This window comes from Pinus tabuliformis, chromosome 2_1, assembly GCF_031772625.1.
Source record: "Pinus tabuliformis cultivar Carrire ecotype Pingquan chromosome 2_1, CPIR1, whole genome shotgun sequence".
NCBI lineage: Eukaryota > Viridiplantae > Streptophyta > Pinopsida > Pinales > Pinaceae > Pinus > Pinus tabuliformis.
The window spans coordinates 261,403,075-261,423,462 of NC_142299.1; the positions used below are offsets into that span (position 1 = coordinate 261,403,075).

Here is a 20,388-nt window from a genome sequence, read left to right on the forward strand (position 1 = left end):
TACTATACTAAGCCTTCCCTCACAAGAAATATACTTAAGAATGTGATAGCTTACTTCATCTGAGGGATGTGGAATGCTCCCCATTCCAATCCCTTTTTTTTCCTCAATTGGCTCCTTATATTCCAATAAAAATTTCTTCTTGGCATAAGTTCTACTATCATTATCATCATATCTAGCAAGAACTATCAGCTTGGAGCTGAACTCGAGGAAGTCAGTTCTAGGTTGGGTGGTGGTGCTCGGTTTTCCAAGTGACTTTCTTTAGCTAAGATAGTTTACTTCAATTTCTTCGGATGTACTATATGTGACCCCTTACTCTTTTTGTTGTCACATATTTAAACTTAGGATTCCAATTGCATAGTGTGATCTAATGATTCATGACTCTTGATGATGTCGAATTTGTGAGTGTATGATGCATGAATAATCTTTTTTCTTGAGATGATGGAATAATGGTGAATATTTATGCATGAGGCAACTATGTATGAGGAGTAATTATGTTTTTAAGATATGAAACTGTATAGTCTGTGGTTCACGTTGTTTATTCTATGCATTACGCTTCAGGAGGCGAATTGCATCCACTGAGCCTCGTTTAGTTAATTAACCATATTGCATAAGATACATGTCAATAATACTTTTGACTATGCGAGTAGGACTATAGTCATGATTAGGGAAATTCAAACGACGGTATATTCATGATAATGTTCCATTAATGTTTATGTTGAGTCTGTTATCTCTCAGATTTTCCTTAGAAGTTATTGGAAAGAAGGAAGGGATCCAAGGTAGCTACAAACCAATCTCTTAGACTCGAGTTCTAGCCAACCTAAGTCCAAATAGGGCTCTCTATTTATGATTTAGCTTTGTTTTCTAGGATATTAGGCTAGTTATGAAAGTTTAAGGGTGTTCTGATTTTGATTGGATGGTGGAATTTTAGGAATAAATGGGTAGAGAAAGCCTTCAGTCCATTGGGCTATGGAGTCAAACAAAGAGTAGCTTAACCGGATCATATCAATTGCTAAAGGAAGAATTTACATGGCAAGCTAGTACAACAGAAACCAAATCTGTGGGTTGAAATGGATGAGGTAAACCTAGTCAAGGTAGAAGGGCAATGAAGAATTCTTAAACTAGGATCAGGATGAGGAATAGAGGGAGGTCAGTGGTAAAGGGCAATTAAGAATCCTTCACTTTTGACCTAAGGAAAAAATATGGAAGTAAGGGAGCAACTAATATTTCCCAAACCAAGGTAATTCAGTAGAAAACAATGAGAATGTAAACATGTCAAAACAGAGAGGTTAAAGCTAATTCTGAAATATTTTTATTTTTTTACTATTCGGATTTTATAAAGAAAACATGTGAATATTTATAACATGATGAGAAAACAATAATAACATGAAGAGATAATACTTATTTGGTTTCCATCATGCACAAGAATCTTGTGAAATGTCTTTAACTTTATTTCATGATCCAGCAGCCAATCTAGACTTGATTACAATAGCTCACTAGCTTGATATGAAATGTATACCAGAAATGTCTTTGAATCCTCCTTAATGACTTCAATTTCGGAAGTATTTATACAAAAATTACACAAAAATATCTCATAACCATATGAGATTTATTATAGGAAATAAAAAATATCTTTTACATAAAGATAGAGATAGATGGAAAACATATTGTTGATGTCCCTTTATTTATGAACGAGCTGGATGTTGGAACTTAGATTTGCCTCTTGTAGTTTTTTTTGTAATTGTGTGCTGGATCTTCTTCTTACTTTCACCTGCTGATACTCTTTACCTGTGTTCTAATACCCTTTACCTGTGTTACCAGACCTTACCTTAGTGAATATTTTATATTTTACATATTTACTACAGTAACTTATAGTATATTTTTCATATTAGTCCACGATTCATCATTTGGTATTTCCATTCTAATCAATTTCTTGTACACTCCGTTAGCTTCAATGTACTTTTCAAAATTGGGCTGGACCGTGAATAGGTGTTTCACTTCATGTTCAATATAAAAAATATTTTCTAAACCATCATAAAACACCTTTCCTATAGGTAGTGCTTTTGCTCTAGAAGAGCTAGCTTAACTTATGGCTTGTTTGTGTAGTTTCTCAATGTAATCATCATGAGTCTTTAACTTGTCATTTATGACCAGTGGGCTTGGAAGGCCTTTGTCTCTTAGAATTCCATATTTTAACATAAAATCATCTATGTCCTCCTGAATACTTTGAATTTTTTTTTCCAAATTAAGCATCAAGTTCTTTTTTGTAAGAACTTTCCTAATTTCCAGGATGGTGGCAGTTCTATCCTCAATTTCCAATTGCTCCAGTTGGTGTTTGTTTCTGCTATTCAAAAAGTTAATCAATCGAGTTGCCTCTTCAAGTTTCTCTCCCAATTTTTCTGTGGTTTTTTGTATGGCCTTCACAGCTATTTTAACTAGCTAAGTCTGTTTAAAAATGATTTGGATAGAAGGCCAAATATCATTGATGGAATCAATGATATTGGTCCATAAGATATCTTTAATATCTCTCAAATGTTTTTCTAATGTTAAGTCCTTTTCCAAGACTTTTATTATTACTTCCATCCTTTTGTTTTTCCTTTCTTCTTCTTTGTTCTGAATCTGTGCAATCTCATAATTGGTTTCTAAGTTTGACATTTGTTCTTTAAGTCTCTTCAATTCAATTGCCTAGATGCTCATTTGTTCCATGTATTTGATCATTTCATCTGTCTTTTCTGATGTTGACTCTGTGCTGGCTAGTGTACCTATAGTCGAAGTGGTCCCTGTTACTGGCAGTGTTCTGACTGGTGGAAGCATTGGCGCCAAGGCAGTTGCCAGAGTGGAAGGAACAACTGTAGAAACTCCGGCTATAATAGTCTAAGAAATGGTCAAGTCACTTTGCTTAGACTGTATTTCCTTTTCTAATTCATCTTCAGTTTCCTTTAGCTGGTCATTTAGTCTTAGGAGCAGGTCCATGAGTTCTTCCTCCTTTTTCCTTTCTACAACTTCTACAGTTTGGGGATGGTGGAGTGGAGGAATCTTTAGCTGCTTTTTCAAGGCAGCGATGTCATCATTCTTCTTTTTGATAAGTTGTTCAGTTGCTTTCACATCTTTGGGATCATGTCCCAATTCTACTATCAAATCTTCTAAAGCTTTTATTCTGGCGTCCTTAGCATGAGAGGAAGCTTTTTCTAATTGTAGCTATGCAGAGGTGTTATGCAATGAATTCTGCAGTTGATGGGCTATAATGGCTTTGCTAGTTGAAGTAGAATAAACAATTTCACCGGTCTACTTATGCAATTCTATATGGTCAATAGGATGAATATCCTTTTCTAGCACCTCAAAATCAATTTTCAAGTAGTCTGCCATGGATTTTGGCTGCTGTACAGTGGGCTTTAGAAAGCTCATCTGCATTTTTCTATCTTTTATGTCAAAAGCTTACATAAGTCTGGTTTGGTTTGTTCGGGCCATTTTCAGGTAATGAGCATAAGTTTGTTCTTTCAATTTCTCATTCCTCTCTTTTATTTCTTTGTATTTGCCCTTGATATCCATGCTCTGTTCAGAGGAAGCCCTGAAGGATGACACCTCTATGCTCTGCTGTCTTTCGAACACTTGCATATGTGAAGTAGATGGGGTCCCACCGGTTGGGATAGTTTGCATGCTCTCTGCCCTTTCTGCCACTATGTTGCTTGTGTTCTCCTCAATGAACTCTTCCTCTACATAGGGATTCAACCTTTTCCTTTTAACAAAGCTTTGATCAGTAGGCCTACTGGAAGGAGTAGCATCTTCCCGGTCTCTTTTAGGATTCCTTTCCTCATTGAGAGGAGTCTGCAACCTCTGAAATTTTGGGATGCGCTAACTCTTCTTGTTGTCCTAAAGTTCCTGCTTTGTCTGATGTATCTTGATGCTCTAATGGTTGAGTGCTAGGTTCTTGTGGCTGTTTTGGTGATGAAGTCTCTCCTGACACGTGTACAAAGGAATTTTCATCAATCTTTCTTTCCAAATCTTCAACTTGTGTGCTATCATGGTCTATTAGAGTTCTTTCCACCCATTCAGACTGATTTGCATATTTCTCAATCTTTGGGATCCCATGGTGGATGTAGGGGGATAGCTTATGCTTTTGCCTTCTGTCACAGATGAAGCTATGAGGGTCATAATGCTAGATGAAGCTCTTTTTTAATCTCAATCTCTCAAGGATTTTCTCTGCCTCTTGTCCTGCTCTTCTGTTGTTGCAAATAAAGGGGCCTAGGTGATCCTTTATCCTTAGCTGATCTTTCGTTTTAGTCTTTACCAAGTGGATTTCATTAGAATTGATCATTTGCTTGTAGTACTCCAGAGAAAATAATCGCATGGGGAGATATTTGGGCAGTTTATAGGGAGGCAACTCACACCCATAAATTCTGATCTCGGTATGGTTCTAGTACAAGTACCAATCCCCAACCTTGTACTACTTGGATAACTGAAGAACTCTTTTAATTTTTGCACTAATCGTGGGAGGAGGATTTCACACTAACGTAGTAGTTACTGGATGTACAAATAAGTCAATGAAATCTGTGTTAGGATGAGGAGAAGAGCTAGAATAGTGGAAAATTGAGTTCTGAAGGATAACAGACCTAGGATTCCCTTTAGTATCAAGCTTTTGGATAGAGAAATGGAATTCATCAGTTTGGTAGTAGAGAAAAAGATGGTACAAGACTGAAGAATATTTAAATACTCTCTTGTTCTCTAATCTCATGAATTGGTCATGCATATTATCTACAATGAATGTAGCATAGTCAAATTTGGTTGTAGGAGGTTGACCAGGGGTAAAAATAGACATGTAGGCTAAGGTCATCTCATCTACATACTCATTGGTGGTAAAACCCAAAATGAAAACAATCACAACGATGATATCCTTGCCCAGATTATTAAAGAAGCATGACATGTAAGGAAGGGGGTCTTTTGGCTTGTATTTTTCTTCAATGAAAGTCTGACAAATTTGGGTAATTTCGGAACTGGACAACTTTGAATATTTTTCAAGTAAATCAGAACTGGAAGGGGGAGTGAGGTCCTGGCCTGGTTTCAACTGTAACATATGATTTATGGATTCGGCTGTAATGGTAAATACGACTTTCTGGTCTAAGGTCATTACAACTCTCATATTAGGGTCATAGTTTTCATGGCACTGGTGCATAATATCTGGGAAAATATGGACAGTGGAGAATTGATACTTAGGTAGGTTTGATTCCCAAATACCTATTTTATCAGCATGGTTCAGATAATTGTTCTAGTACTTACAATATAATTTCAAGGGGGTTTCATCAAAAGTAAGGTCCTTTATTTGAAAATCTCTGTCGGCCAAGGGAAGGTGGTCGAAATCCCTATGGGGAGTACTAAGTGGCATGACATTTAGGGCAATGGGAGTTTCCATCCTTGGTTCTTGTGTATTCAAGGACATTGGGAGGGAAATTTAGGGATATTATGAAGAACCAGGTTGTTATATGGAGTATTCTGAGTATTGGACCATTTAAATTTTGATAAAAACAATCAATTTCTAAAGCAATTCAATCCTAGTTTGATATAAACATGGGGTTTTCTGGTAAAAGTGGGTAAATACCTGGTTATGGTGGTATGGGAAACGGAATGGGACTGGTGTGTAGTCTAGATGGGGCGTGTTGGTCTGCAGTGGTGATTGGGAGCTCGGCGGCCTTTTGGAGTTGATGGTTTGAACGCAGGGTGACAGCATGAACGTGCTTCTGTGTGCATGGAGAATAGGAGGTTGTATTGTTTCAGTAAACAAAAGCAATGAGTGTTTTCACTTTATTCACAAAGTCAAAATGTTTGGTGGGTATGGTGAAAGGGAAAGATGGCGCCAATCAATGGATGGGACATTTTGTTGTTTAGAGATGGTAGTAAGTGGAAGTGGTAATGGTTTTCATCGCACAGCTTTTGAGCACTAGGCAGTATTAGGAGAGGTCCGCCCGATGCCATTCATTGGGCGAAACGTAGCGACGAGCAAATAGTGAAACCACTCACAGTGGGTGGGTAAAGTTCGGGATTGGAGGCTGCCTCATATGAGCGTCGACCATCAGATCTGAAAAGGTGAAATCGCACGGTGATCACGGTGCGGATTTGATTAGGAGTTAATGGAGGGGCTCGATGGGAACTAATTGCAGATTAGGGAAATTAATAACATCAAGGGTCATGTGATTAGGTGAGGATCGATTATTTTTTTTTTTCTATGTTAAGACTAACCTAAGTACCCACGAGAGATTTGAACCGGTGACCTATCGCAAGGAGTGCCTTAGCAAGGCACCCATTCACCGTCAATCCAAAGCCCCGTGGGCGGTGAGGATCGATTATTAATTAACCAAAGATTGGTTAATTAATCTCTATTATTTGGTGGTAGTTCTAGGTTATTAATTAATCGCAAATCGATTAATTAATCCCTTATTTTAATTGTTTCATTATTAAGGTTTATGTTTCAAACCTCGGGGACGGGATTATTAACATATGCAGTTTTTAATAAAATATACGAGAAAGGGATGATTTTTGGGATTTAATACATAAGTAAAATCAGCTGTTAGTATGAGATGAAAAGTAAAAGTGCGCTAAGTATAATGTGTTTAACATTAATTTGTTTTTCATATTAAAACATTATAACTTAGACTATAGGGATTTTGTGGGGTAATTACTTTTCCTTAGCAAATAGTGAATTTATTTAGGGAAAAGGGATTTTTAGAGGAAGTGAATAAATGATGAAGGGGTGAATATTGATGAGGCGTTTTTAGCACCCTTGACCTTATAATTTATTGGGCTGAGGATCTGGTCCCTCCAGAAGTCAAAGAAATGCTCTGAGCCCCTTAATTTAAGGTTTTCAGAACTTCTGTTAGCAGGAAATTAGTTACCATGAGGGGTAAAATGAATGAGGAAGTTAATCATATAACCTTGTAAATGTGTCTTTGTCATCCATGCTTTGCCAAAGTAATATAATGAAGAAAGAAAATGATTTTCAGCTTTTAACTTAAACATTCATCATACATAATTCTGCAACCAATCATCTACTTACCTACCTACACATCCTACCATTTTTACTTCTGTTATTAGGGTGCACTTAAACTAGAAAACCCTTATCAAAATTCTCTTTTCTTTTACAATGGAACTCTATCTAAGTCTAACCTTATTACATCCAAGGGCTCAGATTAAACAATTGAGCTCCTTTTATTCACTCTACCTAATCTAATTATCTACCAAGGTTAAACAATTTGGTTAGATTTTATTCTCTATTTGTAAGCATAAAATTGAAAACATGGAATAACCAAGATTAAGCTGTTTGATTACCATGGACTATGGCATGAATAACAAATTGCACACAATCTTTTATTTTTCACGAAAGTAAATAGTAGTGGCATTTGGACTTGCACACTTTCATGGTCTTTTTCTTTTTCTTGGGGTTCATTTTTCATCTTTTTTGATCTTTTCTTTTTATTCTTTTTATCCTATGGTTTTCATTTAGGATATACCGTCTTTACATTTTTTATTTTTATTTTTTTAATTTTTGAATATGGAAAACATTTGCAGAAAGCAAACGTATGTACATATTATAGAGATAAACTAATTCAATCATAAATTATGACACCTATTGGTATAGGAACATAACAGGGTCCTCATAGAAATGAAGTCTATATGCTCAAATCTTATTGGTTGAATGCCACGATCGATTTTGTTCTCCGAGTTGCAATTTATGCTTAACGATTGATTTGGAATGTAAGTGTATTAATTGAATATAAAAGTCCTCATCATGGATCCAATAGAGCATATAGAGAATTTGTAGTATTGTGCTCAGGGGGTATGTGACATTTAAGATGAAATCTATATTTCAGTTTTAAATAATGAAAATTAAAATACTAATACTTTGAAATTATTTAATGAGGAACTAAAATTTTATTCCTTAAAAGTGAAAATCAATCACACTATTTATCATAGATATTTGCAATTAAAAAGATGATAATCCACACTCCGATATGTTCAACCTAATAAACAATATTTTATATTTCTGAATTTAGGCTTATGTGATCCATAACTTGTATGCTAAGAAATCTTTTGGTGATAATCACATAAGAAAAATTGTTATCAATGTGTTTGGAGCTATCTACTGGTACAACTCTAGATGGTGGATACAATTTTCTCTTATGTGATTATCACCAAAACATTTCTTAGCATACAATATGTTTTATTGCTTTTAAATAGACAATTTTAATTATGAATTCTTATAGATATTATGATCAACACATTTAAATAGTTAAGATCAATTTTTGTTGTATTAATTGTATATTTTGTAGTTATGTTGTCATTTTTATTTGTTTAAAATTTTATTTATAAATAGCATAATCTAATTAATAGATGAAATGATCTATTTACTATAGACTATTTAGATGAAATGGTAAGTATTATGAAAAAAATATTTTCTTCTATTAATTAAATTGCCTTGTCTTTTTAACCTCAACTGTAATCATCCTTTTTCATATAATTACCATCTGAAAAAACTTAGTCATCAAATTATTGCCCTTGACTTAGGATTTGGTTTAATGTCCCTTAGCTTTCCATCTACACTATGGTGATCATTTATAACAATGGTATCATTTATTTGTGTTGATTAAACATTATGGCAATATGGGCCTTATTGTTGATCTTGAATTACAGTTGTGACATCATTTATTGGTGTTGATTTCAAATTAGTTAAATTTAGCATGTGCTTATTGCAGCTGATAATAGTTGTGGCACACATAAATCGTGTAAATAATGAGAATAAAAAATTGAATTTTTTGTTCAAGAGCTTGGTAGTAAATATAAATACTTGTATAAGCATATCAAGTGTGTTGATGAAACAAAAGTTTATTATATGATTTTTTTGAGAGCTAATTTAATATTGAAATTATTATTAGTCTTTATAAATATAAAAAATACTCATTTTTTAAAATCTTAGATATTTAATCTAGATTTTAAATGAAAAAGTGTATTGAGTATATTTATTAACGAAATAATAGGAATGGTTGGAATTTGTTCTAATAATATCATCCATTTAACTTTAAACTTGGTAAATCCTCTTCTGTATGATTTGGAGATTATTAAATTTAAACTTAAATGTGATTTTTTTCATTTAATAATAGCACTAAATCTTAAATATTTGATAGAAAAAACAATTTTACTTATTATTTAGTGTTGTTCCATTAAAAAGGTGAAAATTCCTTGAATATTGGATGCTTCACACAGGTTCTTCAAACATTTAATATGATTTCAAAATCGAAAAGTCCACAGATGCAAATAGTTGTACTTTCTAATTAATCATCTTAGGTACATTTTAATTTTGGATGTACCATGTCTCAAAAGGAACCAAACAGCTTGAGGTGAAAACATTATTTAGAATGATAGATGAGCTAATATTGCTGAAAGCTAGTTTAATTATAATTATTAATTTTTTCTTTATTCTTATTTTCAAATTTTATGTAATTTTACTGAGTCAAACTGTTTTAACTAATAAGTATAATTATTATTATTATAATTATTTTGTTTAATAATCAAGTAATTTAACTGAGTAAAAATATTTACATAACATCACAAGATATCAAAGGACGTGACAATATCTCTTGGGTGAAGGACACCCCTTCACAGATATTTTTTTCTAATTAAAAGAAGAATTGTATTTTGTCGATAGTATACTATTGATAGCTCGAAAAACTACTCTGTAATTTCCCAACAAGGCTACTTTCTAGGTCGTAGCTAATGACATGAAGGAAAAATAAGGAAGAAAGCCAAAATTATGAAAACAAATAATGCCATTTTGAAATCCTTTTAGTAGTTAATACATACATATGATTAATATTACAAACTAGTTTCAATCTTATGTCAATAATTCTAACAAAATATATAATAATAAAAATATCTCAAGGAATCTTAATTATGTTACAATTTTTGTTATACTTCCTGTTATAAATTGAATAATATATTTTGGTAATCCCTATCCAAAATATAGAAAAAAAATTATAATAAGTATAATAGGTTGGTTATAAACCCATTCATGCTAAATACTACTAAACTAATTTTGATTAAAGTTGATGCTTTGATCCATAGAATGAAAATAGCATTCAATTTTGCTTTGTTAAAATGAGCTTCCATTTGATGAATGATTAAGTGAATCAAACCAACTTCTACTTTACAAATTCTTGAGTGAATCCAATGACTCGAGTGATGACCCCAGTGTTAGCAGAGTGAATGAATACCACAGGTGATTTTGTTAATATTAAATGTTTTTTGTATACTTATACATGTATTCTCTTTTTTTTTCTTCTAGATGTTGTTTTATTAGGTTTTTTTTTGTAAGGCCACATGCCAACTGTTTGTTAAATATAGACATAATCAGACACTTCCCTCATACTAGGCTATAGAATGTGCCTCTCTCTACAGAATAATCTTTGTTTTCAAATTTCTTTCACATTTAATACTAACGAATATTTTATGATCAAATTTTCTTTCTTTCGGTAAGTTTTATTTTCCTTTGAATAACAAATATTTGCATAAGATATGGCTAAAAGATTGTCTTTGGCTTTCCACCATGGAAACAAAAACAGAGACAATAAAGCATAGAGCCAAAAACTAACAAAATTAACTTAGTGTCCAAGACTAGCAAAGACCCAAAATAGTTGCTACCCCACCAAGGGGGAAAGCAACATCAAGAGACTAAATGAGAATCCTTATTAAACCGCAATGTTTATGACAAAAAGAAAATTAAAATAAACTCAGACTCAAAGAGATACATATTCATAGCCTTGAGGGCCACCTAGAATAGGGATGACTAAAATGAGAATGTAATAAACCTAAGCATCGGGATCAAAATATGTACGCAAGATGATATGCTATTCCTCAACCTTGCATGGCGGAGGAATTAGGGAGCTAGGAAGAAAATCCATCTCAACCCTTGCTATCCTTCCTTCCATATTAAGAAGAAGATCTCTAAGATAATCTAGCATGTGTAGGAGATTTACCTAGGAATTTCTTCTATCAACCATAATTTTTCCTCGCAAATGCTTGACATGCTAATAGGCCAACAATATGTGGATAGTTATTTTGGAAGCCTTGTGAATTGCTAGTCAGGAACCCAATATGCAATGGTATCCATGACATATCATAGCCAATGATATCGATTTCATAACAAATTTCTTCTTCAACGAGACAAGATTCCTACTAAACTTTTGGGGGCATGCATGCATGGAATTTGTGAGATGAAAAATATCCTTGTAAGCGTGCCCAAGATCCCCTAGAAGAAACCACAACTATTATTTCCATGTTGAAAACAAGATTCCTAATGCGTCATGGCAGGAAGAGGTAACAACATATTACATTGACCGGGACTGAGATGGGAGGGGAGCTACATGAGACCACCATGAAAGGGAGAGGTCATGATAATTTTCTAGCCAAAATACACTACCATTGTAGTCAACAACAACCTTTCTCCAATGAAAAAATTAGACGACAGAGGGGGGAAACTCAAAAATGTGGATGGGAGAATCCATCTCAAACATGGATAGTCTACCTTCCATGTCAAGCATAATATCTCAAAACTAATGTAGCATGTGTGGGAGATTGACCTAGGAATGTCTCCTATCAACCATAATTTTTCCTACTAGTATTTTGACATGCTAATATAAGTCAACATTATGCAAATAGTGATTTTATCGACCTCATGAATTACCTTCCAGGAACCCGAGATTCAATGGTAGTTGTGATGTTTGAATTGAGAGTGACCTACCCTTCAGAACAAATTTGTTCTTCCATGAGGTACATTTCCTCCTTATTCTCTAGGGCATGCTTCCATGAAAGCTATGAGCTGAATACTCTCCTCGTAAGTGTGCCCAACATCCCCTATAGGCAACCACAACTGTTATTTCCATGTTTTCAATGAGTTCTCTAACTCATCATGGTAGTCAAAGGTAGCAAGATGTTACGTGTATCAGGGCTGATATGGGACAGGAGTCGAATGAATTGACCTTGAAAGAGATGGGCAATGATAATTTGTGAGTCAAGATACACTAGCATCGTACTCGCAACCAAACTCCATCCAATGAAAAAGTACGACCACAGAGGGGAGAAACTCAACAATGTGAATGGGAGGAAACCCACCCTCGCAACTAGGCAAGAGTCCAGGAGCATGGTGAGCAAGGACAAGACTAGGAGGAGACAAGGGAGGAGGAAACAAAACTCAACCCACCAACCACATCTGAAGAATATATAAGAGTGCTCATTGTTTCCATGGAACTGTATACAACACATTTTGTAAGGGGACCCGACCTCCTACCTTAAGAGGCAATGTTTGATAAAGGTACCTTGACCAGATGGCATCCACAATGAATGAGAGTGAGAAGGCATTTCGAGTCCAAGCCCCATTAAATTCACCACATGACACCCCATCAAAATATTTGATAAGCAATCTTATTTCAAATAAATAAAAAACTTAAATTTGAAGAATGTAATTTGTATATTTTATTTTTCTAAAAATAAATTTATTTTATTTTCCACGTTTTAAAAACAAAATTTAACAAATAAAAAATAACAATATTTTCAATAACTATACCACTCAATTTCAACCAACATAACTACAACACTAATCACTATGTTTTATGTATTGAATGTCGGTAAATTAAATCTTTCTTTAATCTAAATCTTTATCTTACCATCATAAGATATTGACATTGTTTTTCTTTCCCACTACATAAACTTATAAAATGTTAAATATTAACTAATTTATATTTTAAATATTAAATATCTTCGCTCCTTAAATCCATATTTACATTTTTGCACTTAGTACAACAATAAATTTAACATACACATTAATGACAAATGTAATTAAAATTTTTAAGGTCTGTCTTATATAAGAATGTGATAGTGTCACCGTTACGGAGCTATTCCATTTGGGATCTTGTGGATCTGCAGTTTATTTTGAGCGATTTTGCTTTTTGTAATATGTAAACGTTTGGCGATGAACTTCATGTTTAAATATCATTTTTAACGGGCAAGGAGAGTTAATTGGACCTCCTATATATGCCATTCCAAAACATTACACATTGAATTTCCTCCGGAGGATAGCTTTATCCTGTCTCCCAGATATACTATTATCCATATGAACTTTGCGAATCCGTCCTTCCTTTGTTTTCATCATTTTGCAGCGAGTGGGTCATTTCAAGTTTAATGCCATTTAAAAAACTCATAATAGCTGATTTCAAGACTAAAAACTGTACCACGAGGCCATCTATGTTCAATTGCAGCACAAATTTCGGCTAACCTGCAGTGAAATTAACCAAAGCAGTTGCCAAAAAATAAGAAAGATACATTCAACTCATTAAGAAAAAATGTAGTGAAATTAACCAAAGCAGTTGCCAAAAAATAAGAAAGATACATTCAACTCATTGAGAAAAAATAAGAAACATACATTCAACTCATTAAGAATTAAGAATATAGATTAGATGTTAATTTTCAATTAAGTCTGGAAGTTTATTTTACAGTCTAGTATAATGTGTAAAGATGTTCATTCATAAAAAAATTATAAAAATCTATTTTTTAATTATATTTACCAAAATAAAAAATATGTAAAAAAATAATTATACAAAATATTTAAATAATTTCTACTCATAAAAAATTGCAATGGAATAAACTGAATCCCTCTCAAACTCAGATTAAATCCATATTTAAATCCACTCATACTAAAACTATATTTAAAATAAATCTATCCAGGTTATCTCCTGATTTTTAACATAAACTTTTTCGCCTTAATATTCTTCTCCTTTTCTTTGATTGTATCAAGTTTCGGTCTCCAGCGTTCGCCTCTGCACTTAATCAACTGAGTATACTCTTTCTGTAATTCAGGGGTATTGCAGAGCCGACCTGGCTCATAGACTGCAGAAATACCGCCCACTGAATGGCCGCCTTCATCAGCGTTAAGCCTTCTGTCTTCCATAAGCTTTGAAATAAACTCAGGGCAGACTCGGATCCGAAGGCCTCCACCAACGTCACTTTTCTGTATCTCAAACGGCTGGCAGAAAACAGAAGCACGTTCGATGCTGCGAAGCGAAGCTGAGCGGTGAGCAGTGGAAGTAGGTGAAGCTTTTGTGGGTGGGGGTGTCCATATTAAGGAAGCCAGCGATAGGAGAGATAGGGGAGAGTTAAAGAAGTGTTGGGGTAGAAGGAAGTACTTGTTGCCCAACTTCAATTCGTCATATGGAGAAAGATTGGCCGTCTTCTGCCCGATGTAGAATGAATCGGAGTGACAGACTAAACATTGAGGGTATTCTTCAATAATCTGAGAGGCGCAGAGCGGTTTATGAAAGATTTGAACTGTGCCATCTGAACAAACTAGCTGGATGGTTTTCTCTTTGTCCTTGGTGCTCGTGCCCACCGAAGAGCAGGGCGGCAAATTGCCCATCAAGAACGAGAGTAAAGAATTGATATAACAAAAAGGAACGCTAAATAATCTGTAGAACGGAAAAGAGACCTGGAATACATATATAATATTAAAAGTTGAGCAGTCAAGCAGCCCTTATCCTTTGACGGCGCACGATCTGTGATTCGCGCTGTCCAAAACATTATCTGGTCCAACTTCTTCGGGAAGAGCGAGAACGTGGGATTGACTTTTACGTAGACTGTTCTTTTCATTGAATTTTGAACGCAAAATTGCACTCAAATGGGTATCACGCACAATTTTATTATAAACTGGCCCCCAGTTTTGATCACAGAATATTTAAAACAAGGCTCGGCCGGCGTGGAATGGTCATGGATGGAGAAAGCATGCGATTATTGATTTGAATGTCTTTTCAAAGAAGTTGATGGATGTTCACGGGTTGGCATTGACAAAATTCAAACTAATTACTATATAGAGATTAGGCCACAATTGGTTTCCCACTTAAACCTAAAATATTATAAATCTAATCCATCTTAATAAAACATTATGAATATAATTAATTGTGTATCATCTCGCAACAACAACGTGTGATGGATGAGGAAAGTGGACCCTCGTTGAGTATATGACTCCAAATACTTGTGGGTATTTTACAGGGTATTGCCTGGGAAAAATAAGTAACAAACTTACACGCCAGCTTTGGAATTTTGGAATTATAATGTGAGGGGAGCAAGTCCGCTTATTAGATTATAAAATCCCACACGTAAGCAAGCACGTGGAAGCAAGACTTAGGAGACCATGAATTTATTTTGATTCTGTGACTTCAATAATTGAGATCACTTCTCAAATTAATTTTAATATGTTACAAAATATTAAAGTTCAATTATATAGCTTTAAAAGAGGTGCTATTGTGAGCTATCGGTTAATTATTTGATTTCATGTTATTGCTATTTGAAATTAATTTGCATTTACAAATGTAAATTTCTTTTAATATAGGATAGATTTGGAGATTTTATATAATTCTAAGGGATGTATTTTTATATTATTTTATGTTGAATATATGATGAAATGTATATATTTATCTATTATAAAAGTGTTTATTTATTTTTTTATTTTTTTAAAGAAATGTTTAATTCTCTTAAGTTCATGAGTTGATTTTCATGGGATAATATGTAAAATGATATAGGGTGAAGCTCTTATCTATTTAAGTAAAAGAGATATTAGTGGTCTTGAATATATAAGAGGACTTTGAGGTGGATTTTGATCCATTTATGTATATGTATGTTACAAAATTATAAACATAGTCTTCATATAGTGAACCATACATTCAACTACTATCTCATGATGTGTAGTAATTGAACCTTGTTAAAGAGTGAAAAACTCCCAACTTTTCAACCACTAAATCCATCCCAATTAGACTTTCAATTGCTTTATATATAAAATTGATATTTAGATATGGATTTAAAGTTAATATTGAAATATTTGATTTACAATTTACATCTAAATACTTTTTATTATTAATGTTTTTTAAAATACCATGTTTCAATTGGTAGTAATTAGACTTCTTCATATCAAGAAGTAGAAAGTACTTATCATTAGAATAATATATTTTTTACTTTCTATTACTTTGTTGCTCTTTATATATGTAAAATTGAAATTCATTTTTGCTTATCAATATACTTTTAAATCTTGTCAGCCCCATATTAAACATGTAAAGAATTACATATCCCTCTCGTACTCTAGCTATAAAAAAAATCTTTGAACATAACTAAACATATCATGATTATTTCTTTATTAGGAATGACATAGGTATTTGGCTATATTTATTGGTGAAAATTTCTAAGAAATGATGCATGTGATTGGTTAGTTCTATTTGATCATGTACATTTATTTCGTTTAGTAGCCAAAAGTTTCCCTCCACAAAAAGTTGTGAGCTACCTCTACTTACTAAATAATTCATAAATAGAATATGCATAAGTCTATATTAAATATTTTAAACAGAGAACTTGCATGAGAAAATTCAAATGGTTGACACTAATACATGTTCTATTCCAAAATATTTTGAAATTTACAATTAAAATAAAGATAATTCCTAAAAGGTATTAATTTACACTAAAAAATATTATTAAAAAAATTATTTACAAATATTAGCATAGATCCATTAGAATTTTGCATGTATTATGCAAATTATTTACAAATATCAGTGAAGATCCATTAGAATTTTACATGTATGATGCATCAATAGCGATCAAATCCTTTCAGTTGAAAATCTTTATTCAAGATTTGAAACTTACTAAAAAAAATGATCCTCTTAACACACGTTAATATATATATATATATATATATATATATATATATATATATATATATATATATATATATATATATAGTCTTAGAAATAATCAAAAGATAATATAATTAATAGGATAGATAATCTAATTAGAAATGTTCTAGGTTTCAAAGAGTATGTTACAATATCCTTTCTTTTAGGAGTTAATTGTTGTCTAAATTTTCCTATCAATTGTAATGCATTGTCGAGTAATAGATCATCAAATGATTATTTTGTTAGATTCATTGGTTTCTAGCTACATTTTCTTTGATTTGATATTAGAGTTGCAGGTGAGAAATGCACAAGAGGAGAGACAACACGACAACAACTGTGAGGAGAGAGACAATGTGAATTGATTATTGTGTAATATTTTAAGTTGGTTCATCTAGATTATGTATGGAAGTGATGTTGTGCCACTATACGTTGAGTTGGATCAGGAAATTTTATATTTGGGAAGTGATCCATAAAGTAATATTTTGTTAGTCCAATTTCACTTCAGTCGTTTATTACCGATGTTTCCGATGTATTTTTATTTAGCTGATTAGTAATATTGAGAAGAGCAACTGTCTACTCCACAATTTTCAAATTTTGTCAAGGTATCAGAACACCAGGTTGCATAAGACTCCATAAAGACCGACACTTCAAAAAATTTTGGGCCTAGAAAGAAGGAAAAAGGTTCTAAGAGGCCAAGGAAAAATGACCAACAAGTTTCAAAGGCTCACATTTTTTTGAATTAAAAAGGATTCATATCTTCTTTAAAGGTTTATGTTGTTTTATAAATGACAAAACAAACTTGAGTTTTTTATTCAATTCTTGAATTATTGGGTTTTAAAGAGATTCATGAAATATTGGGCAATTTCAATGGTATGCTTTAGTAGGAAAGCATAAGATATTTCAAAAGGGGTTTGTCATTTTTCAAAGTTTGAAAAAAAAACTTGAAGTTGTTATATAAAAAAAAAGGTGTTGCATTTAAAAAAAATAGATTTTTAGAAGTGTTGAAAAGGATATTTTTTTTCTAAAGAAGGTTTTTTAAAAGCTTTTGTGAAAGTGTCAGACCGATTTATCTCTTGGAATCTATGCAAAAAAGAAGCCATTGTGGAGGCGTAGTCTCTACGCTTGTAGATCGATTGACTTGTTGAGTGGTAGTGAGCCAATGCTCAACAAATAGGAAAATACAACAAGATAATAAATTCAAAGCAAAATCAAGAATGAATGAAGAAAAGATGTACAAGGAGGCCTAGGGTACTCTTAAGAGGAGTTGTCATGTTAGGGGCAGTAATCCAATTGAAGATGAAGATTTTGGTGAATCCCAATGTCCTCAACCACAAGTGGATGATGAGTGAAGAATTTGCAGAATAAGCATAGAAGGAACACATATATGCTCATGAATCCCACTGTGCACAGCCACAAGTGGATGAAAATTTGGTGGTTCTAGCAATAGAGCATGTTGACGAAAATTTGGTGATTCCAATAAAAAATGTTGTTGATGACAATATGGTGAATCCAACAACAAAGCTTGTTGATGACAACTTCATGAATCCAAAAACAGATCTTGCTGATGACAATTTAGTGAATCCAACAAGAGAGCCTGTTGATGCCATTGAAGTTTCCATTGAACCAGTCAATACTGTGGTGAATCTAGCAATTAATATTGTTGATGTAAATTTTGATGAAGAATTATTGGCTAAATATGAATGGTTGTAGATGATGCTACAAGAACATCATATTGACATGATGTTGTTTTGTGAGATAATCCCACTTGAATTTGAAAAGAAAGTGGAAGAAAAGTTGTCTATAGCAGCATTGGTTAGTATAAAAGTGGAAGAGACAAAGAGAACGATAGAAACAAAGACACAAATAAAGACATAGGCAGAGATAGAGAAAGAAGAACAACATGAAAAAAATCTCATTGCAGAGAAGAAGGAACAAAACCAATGTGGGTCTGCAATTTTTTTTAATTCTAACAATGATTTCCAATGTGTAGGTAAACATGATGATTATGAAGAAAACTTAAATTTTCTTGAAACATGGCTTGGAACACCATGTCTTGATGGAGTATGCATAGAGTTTGCAATAATGAACCTTGAAGACGACTTTGATGATGAAAATATTAATGAAAATTTTAGGAGTTGGGATCACGAAGAGATGAAATTGTATTATGGACTTATGTTGTAACAAAATATGGATGATGAAAATAACACTGCAGAATATAATATGCAGTGCAATGCACATACAAGTCATTTTTTGAAGAATCCCATGACATGTTTAAATATTCTAGAACAATGGAAGACCTGCACAAAAAAATGAGGAAAATGAAATTGGAAGGCTACAGCAGGAAGAAAAAGCTAAAATAATTTAGAGGCTACAGGATCTGGAAGAAGAGAAGAAGAAAAATAAATATAGTTGAAGTTAACTTTTTACATTGTAAGCCTAGCTGAGATATAGACTAGTAGGTATCTTAATTAAATTTTTATGTGGTTGTAATTAAAGGGGAGTGTTGGAGAATTTCATTCTAACCACCTCCTAAGTATCAAAACTATCCATCCAAGTGTCCTAATTTAGTTTTAGTTAGTCCAATTTAGTCAAGTGTCAATCCAATAATTTATTACTGATTATTCTAATGTAATCGTATTTAACTAATTCATAATATTGAGAAGAGAAACTCTCTGCTTCAGAATTTTCAATCTTTGTCGAAATTAGTGCAAATGTGGAGTTATGGACAATTGTCGGTGGTGCCATGTGGCTGAGCAACTGTTGTGGTATGTTGCAGATGAAATTGCTTATGGTGATGTTCATTGTTATGTTTCATATTGTCATGTAAAGAGGAGTTTTTTAGGGTTGTTTAGTAGTTGACCGATGATTTGGTGGCTAGTGTTGTCATTTGACCACAGGAAAGAAGTAATGTTCAAGTGTGTGGTGGGGGGGTTGGGGTGGGGCGGGGTGTTCTAGGTATCCTCATTAATGTAATTTTGGTTGAAGATAAGAAGAATTTCACAAAATTGTAGATCTCTCCTTAAATGCCATCATGGTCACAGTCAACAACGACACAAGACCTATAGATAGTGCAATTCATTTTTTGTAATTTTATTTGTATCTATTGGAATACTTGGATCTTGTATTGTTGTATAATCCAAGCATTTTAGCGTAGTTAAGGTAACAAGTGGATTCTCTATTGTATTGTTACATGAAGTTTTTTATCTTTAATGTTGATTCCATCCTTATCCTTATTTTTCAATTACAGTTATACATGTCGTAAAATGAAGCTTTCATATATCATTTACAGAGTTAATTAAAAAAAATTAAAATGCATAGTGTCTGGGAGCTTCAATGAAGAAACGTGTGAAGAATCTTAGCACGAAGATATGTAATCACTTGAATTATGGTTAAGAAAATAAAGTTGTAGAGTAGATTGAAAGACACACAGTTGTAGAGTGAAGCCTATGTAAGAGAAGGTAATTTCGAATTTGATGTAAGAGAAAGTAATTTATAATTTGATAATTAAGGGATTCAAGGATTTTTTTTAGGAATAATTAAAATGACTATTCTATTCCTCCAATCGTGGTGAAGGAGTGGGTAATCAGACTAATTATGGTTGTCAGAGGCCAGGAGGTGAAAGAATTGCCCACTACAGCCCACATGA

General features: G+C 33.2%; 1 protein-coding gene across 1 annotated transcript; it reads right to left on the reverse strand.

The window, feature by feature from the left end:
* Positions 1-13,759: 13,759 nt before the first annotated feature.
* LOC149199739 (uncharacterized) lies at positions 13,760-14,446 on the reverse strand. The gene has a single exon (XM_089400680.1). It carries the CDS (start codon positions 14,444-14,446, stop codon positions 13,760-13,762), a length of 687 nt encoding a protein of 228 aa, XP_089256806.1.
* Between the last annotated feature and the right edge of the window lie 5,942 nt (positions 14,447-20,388).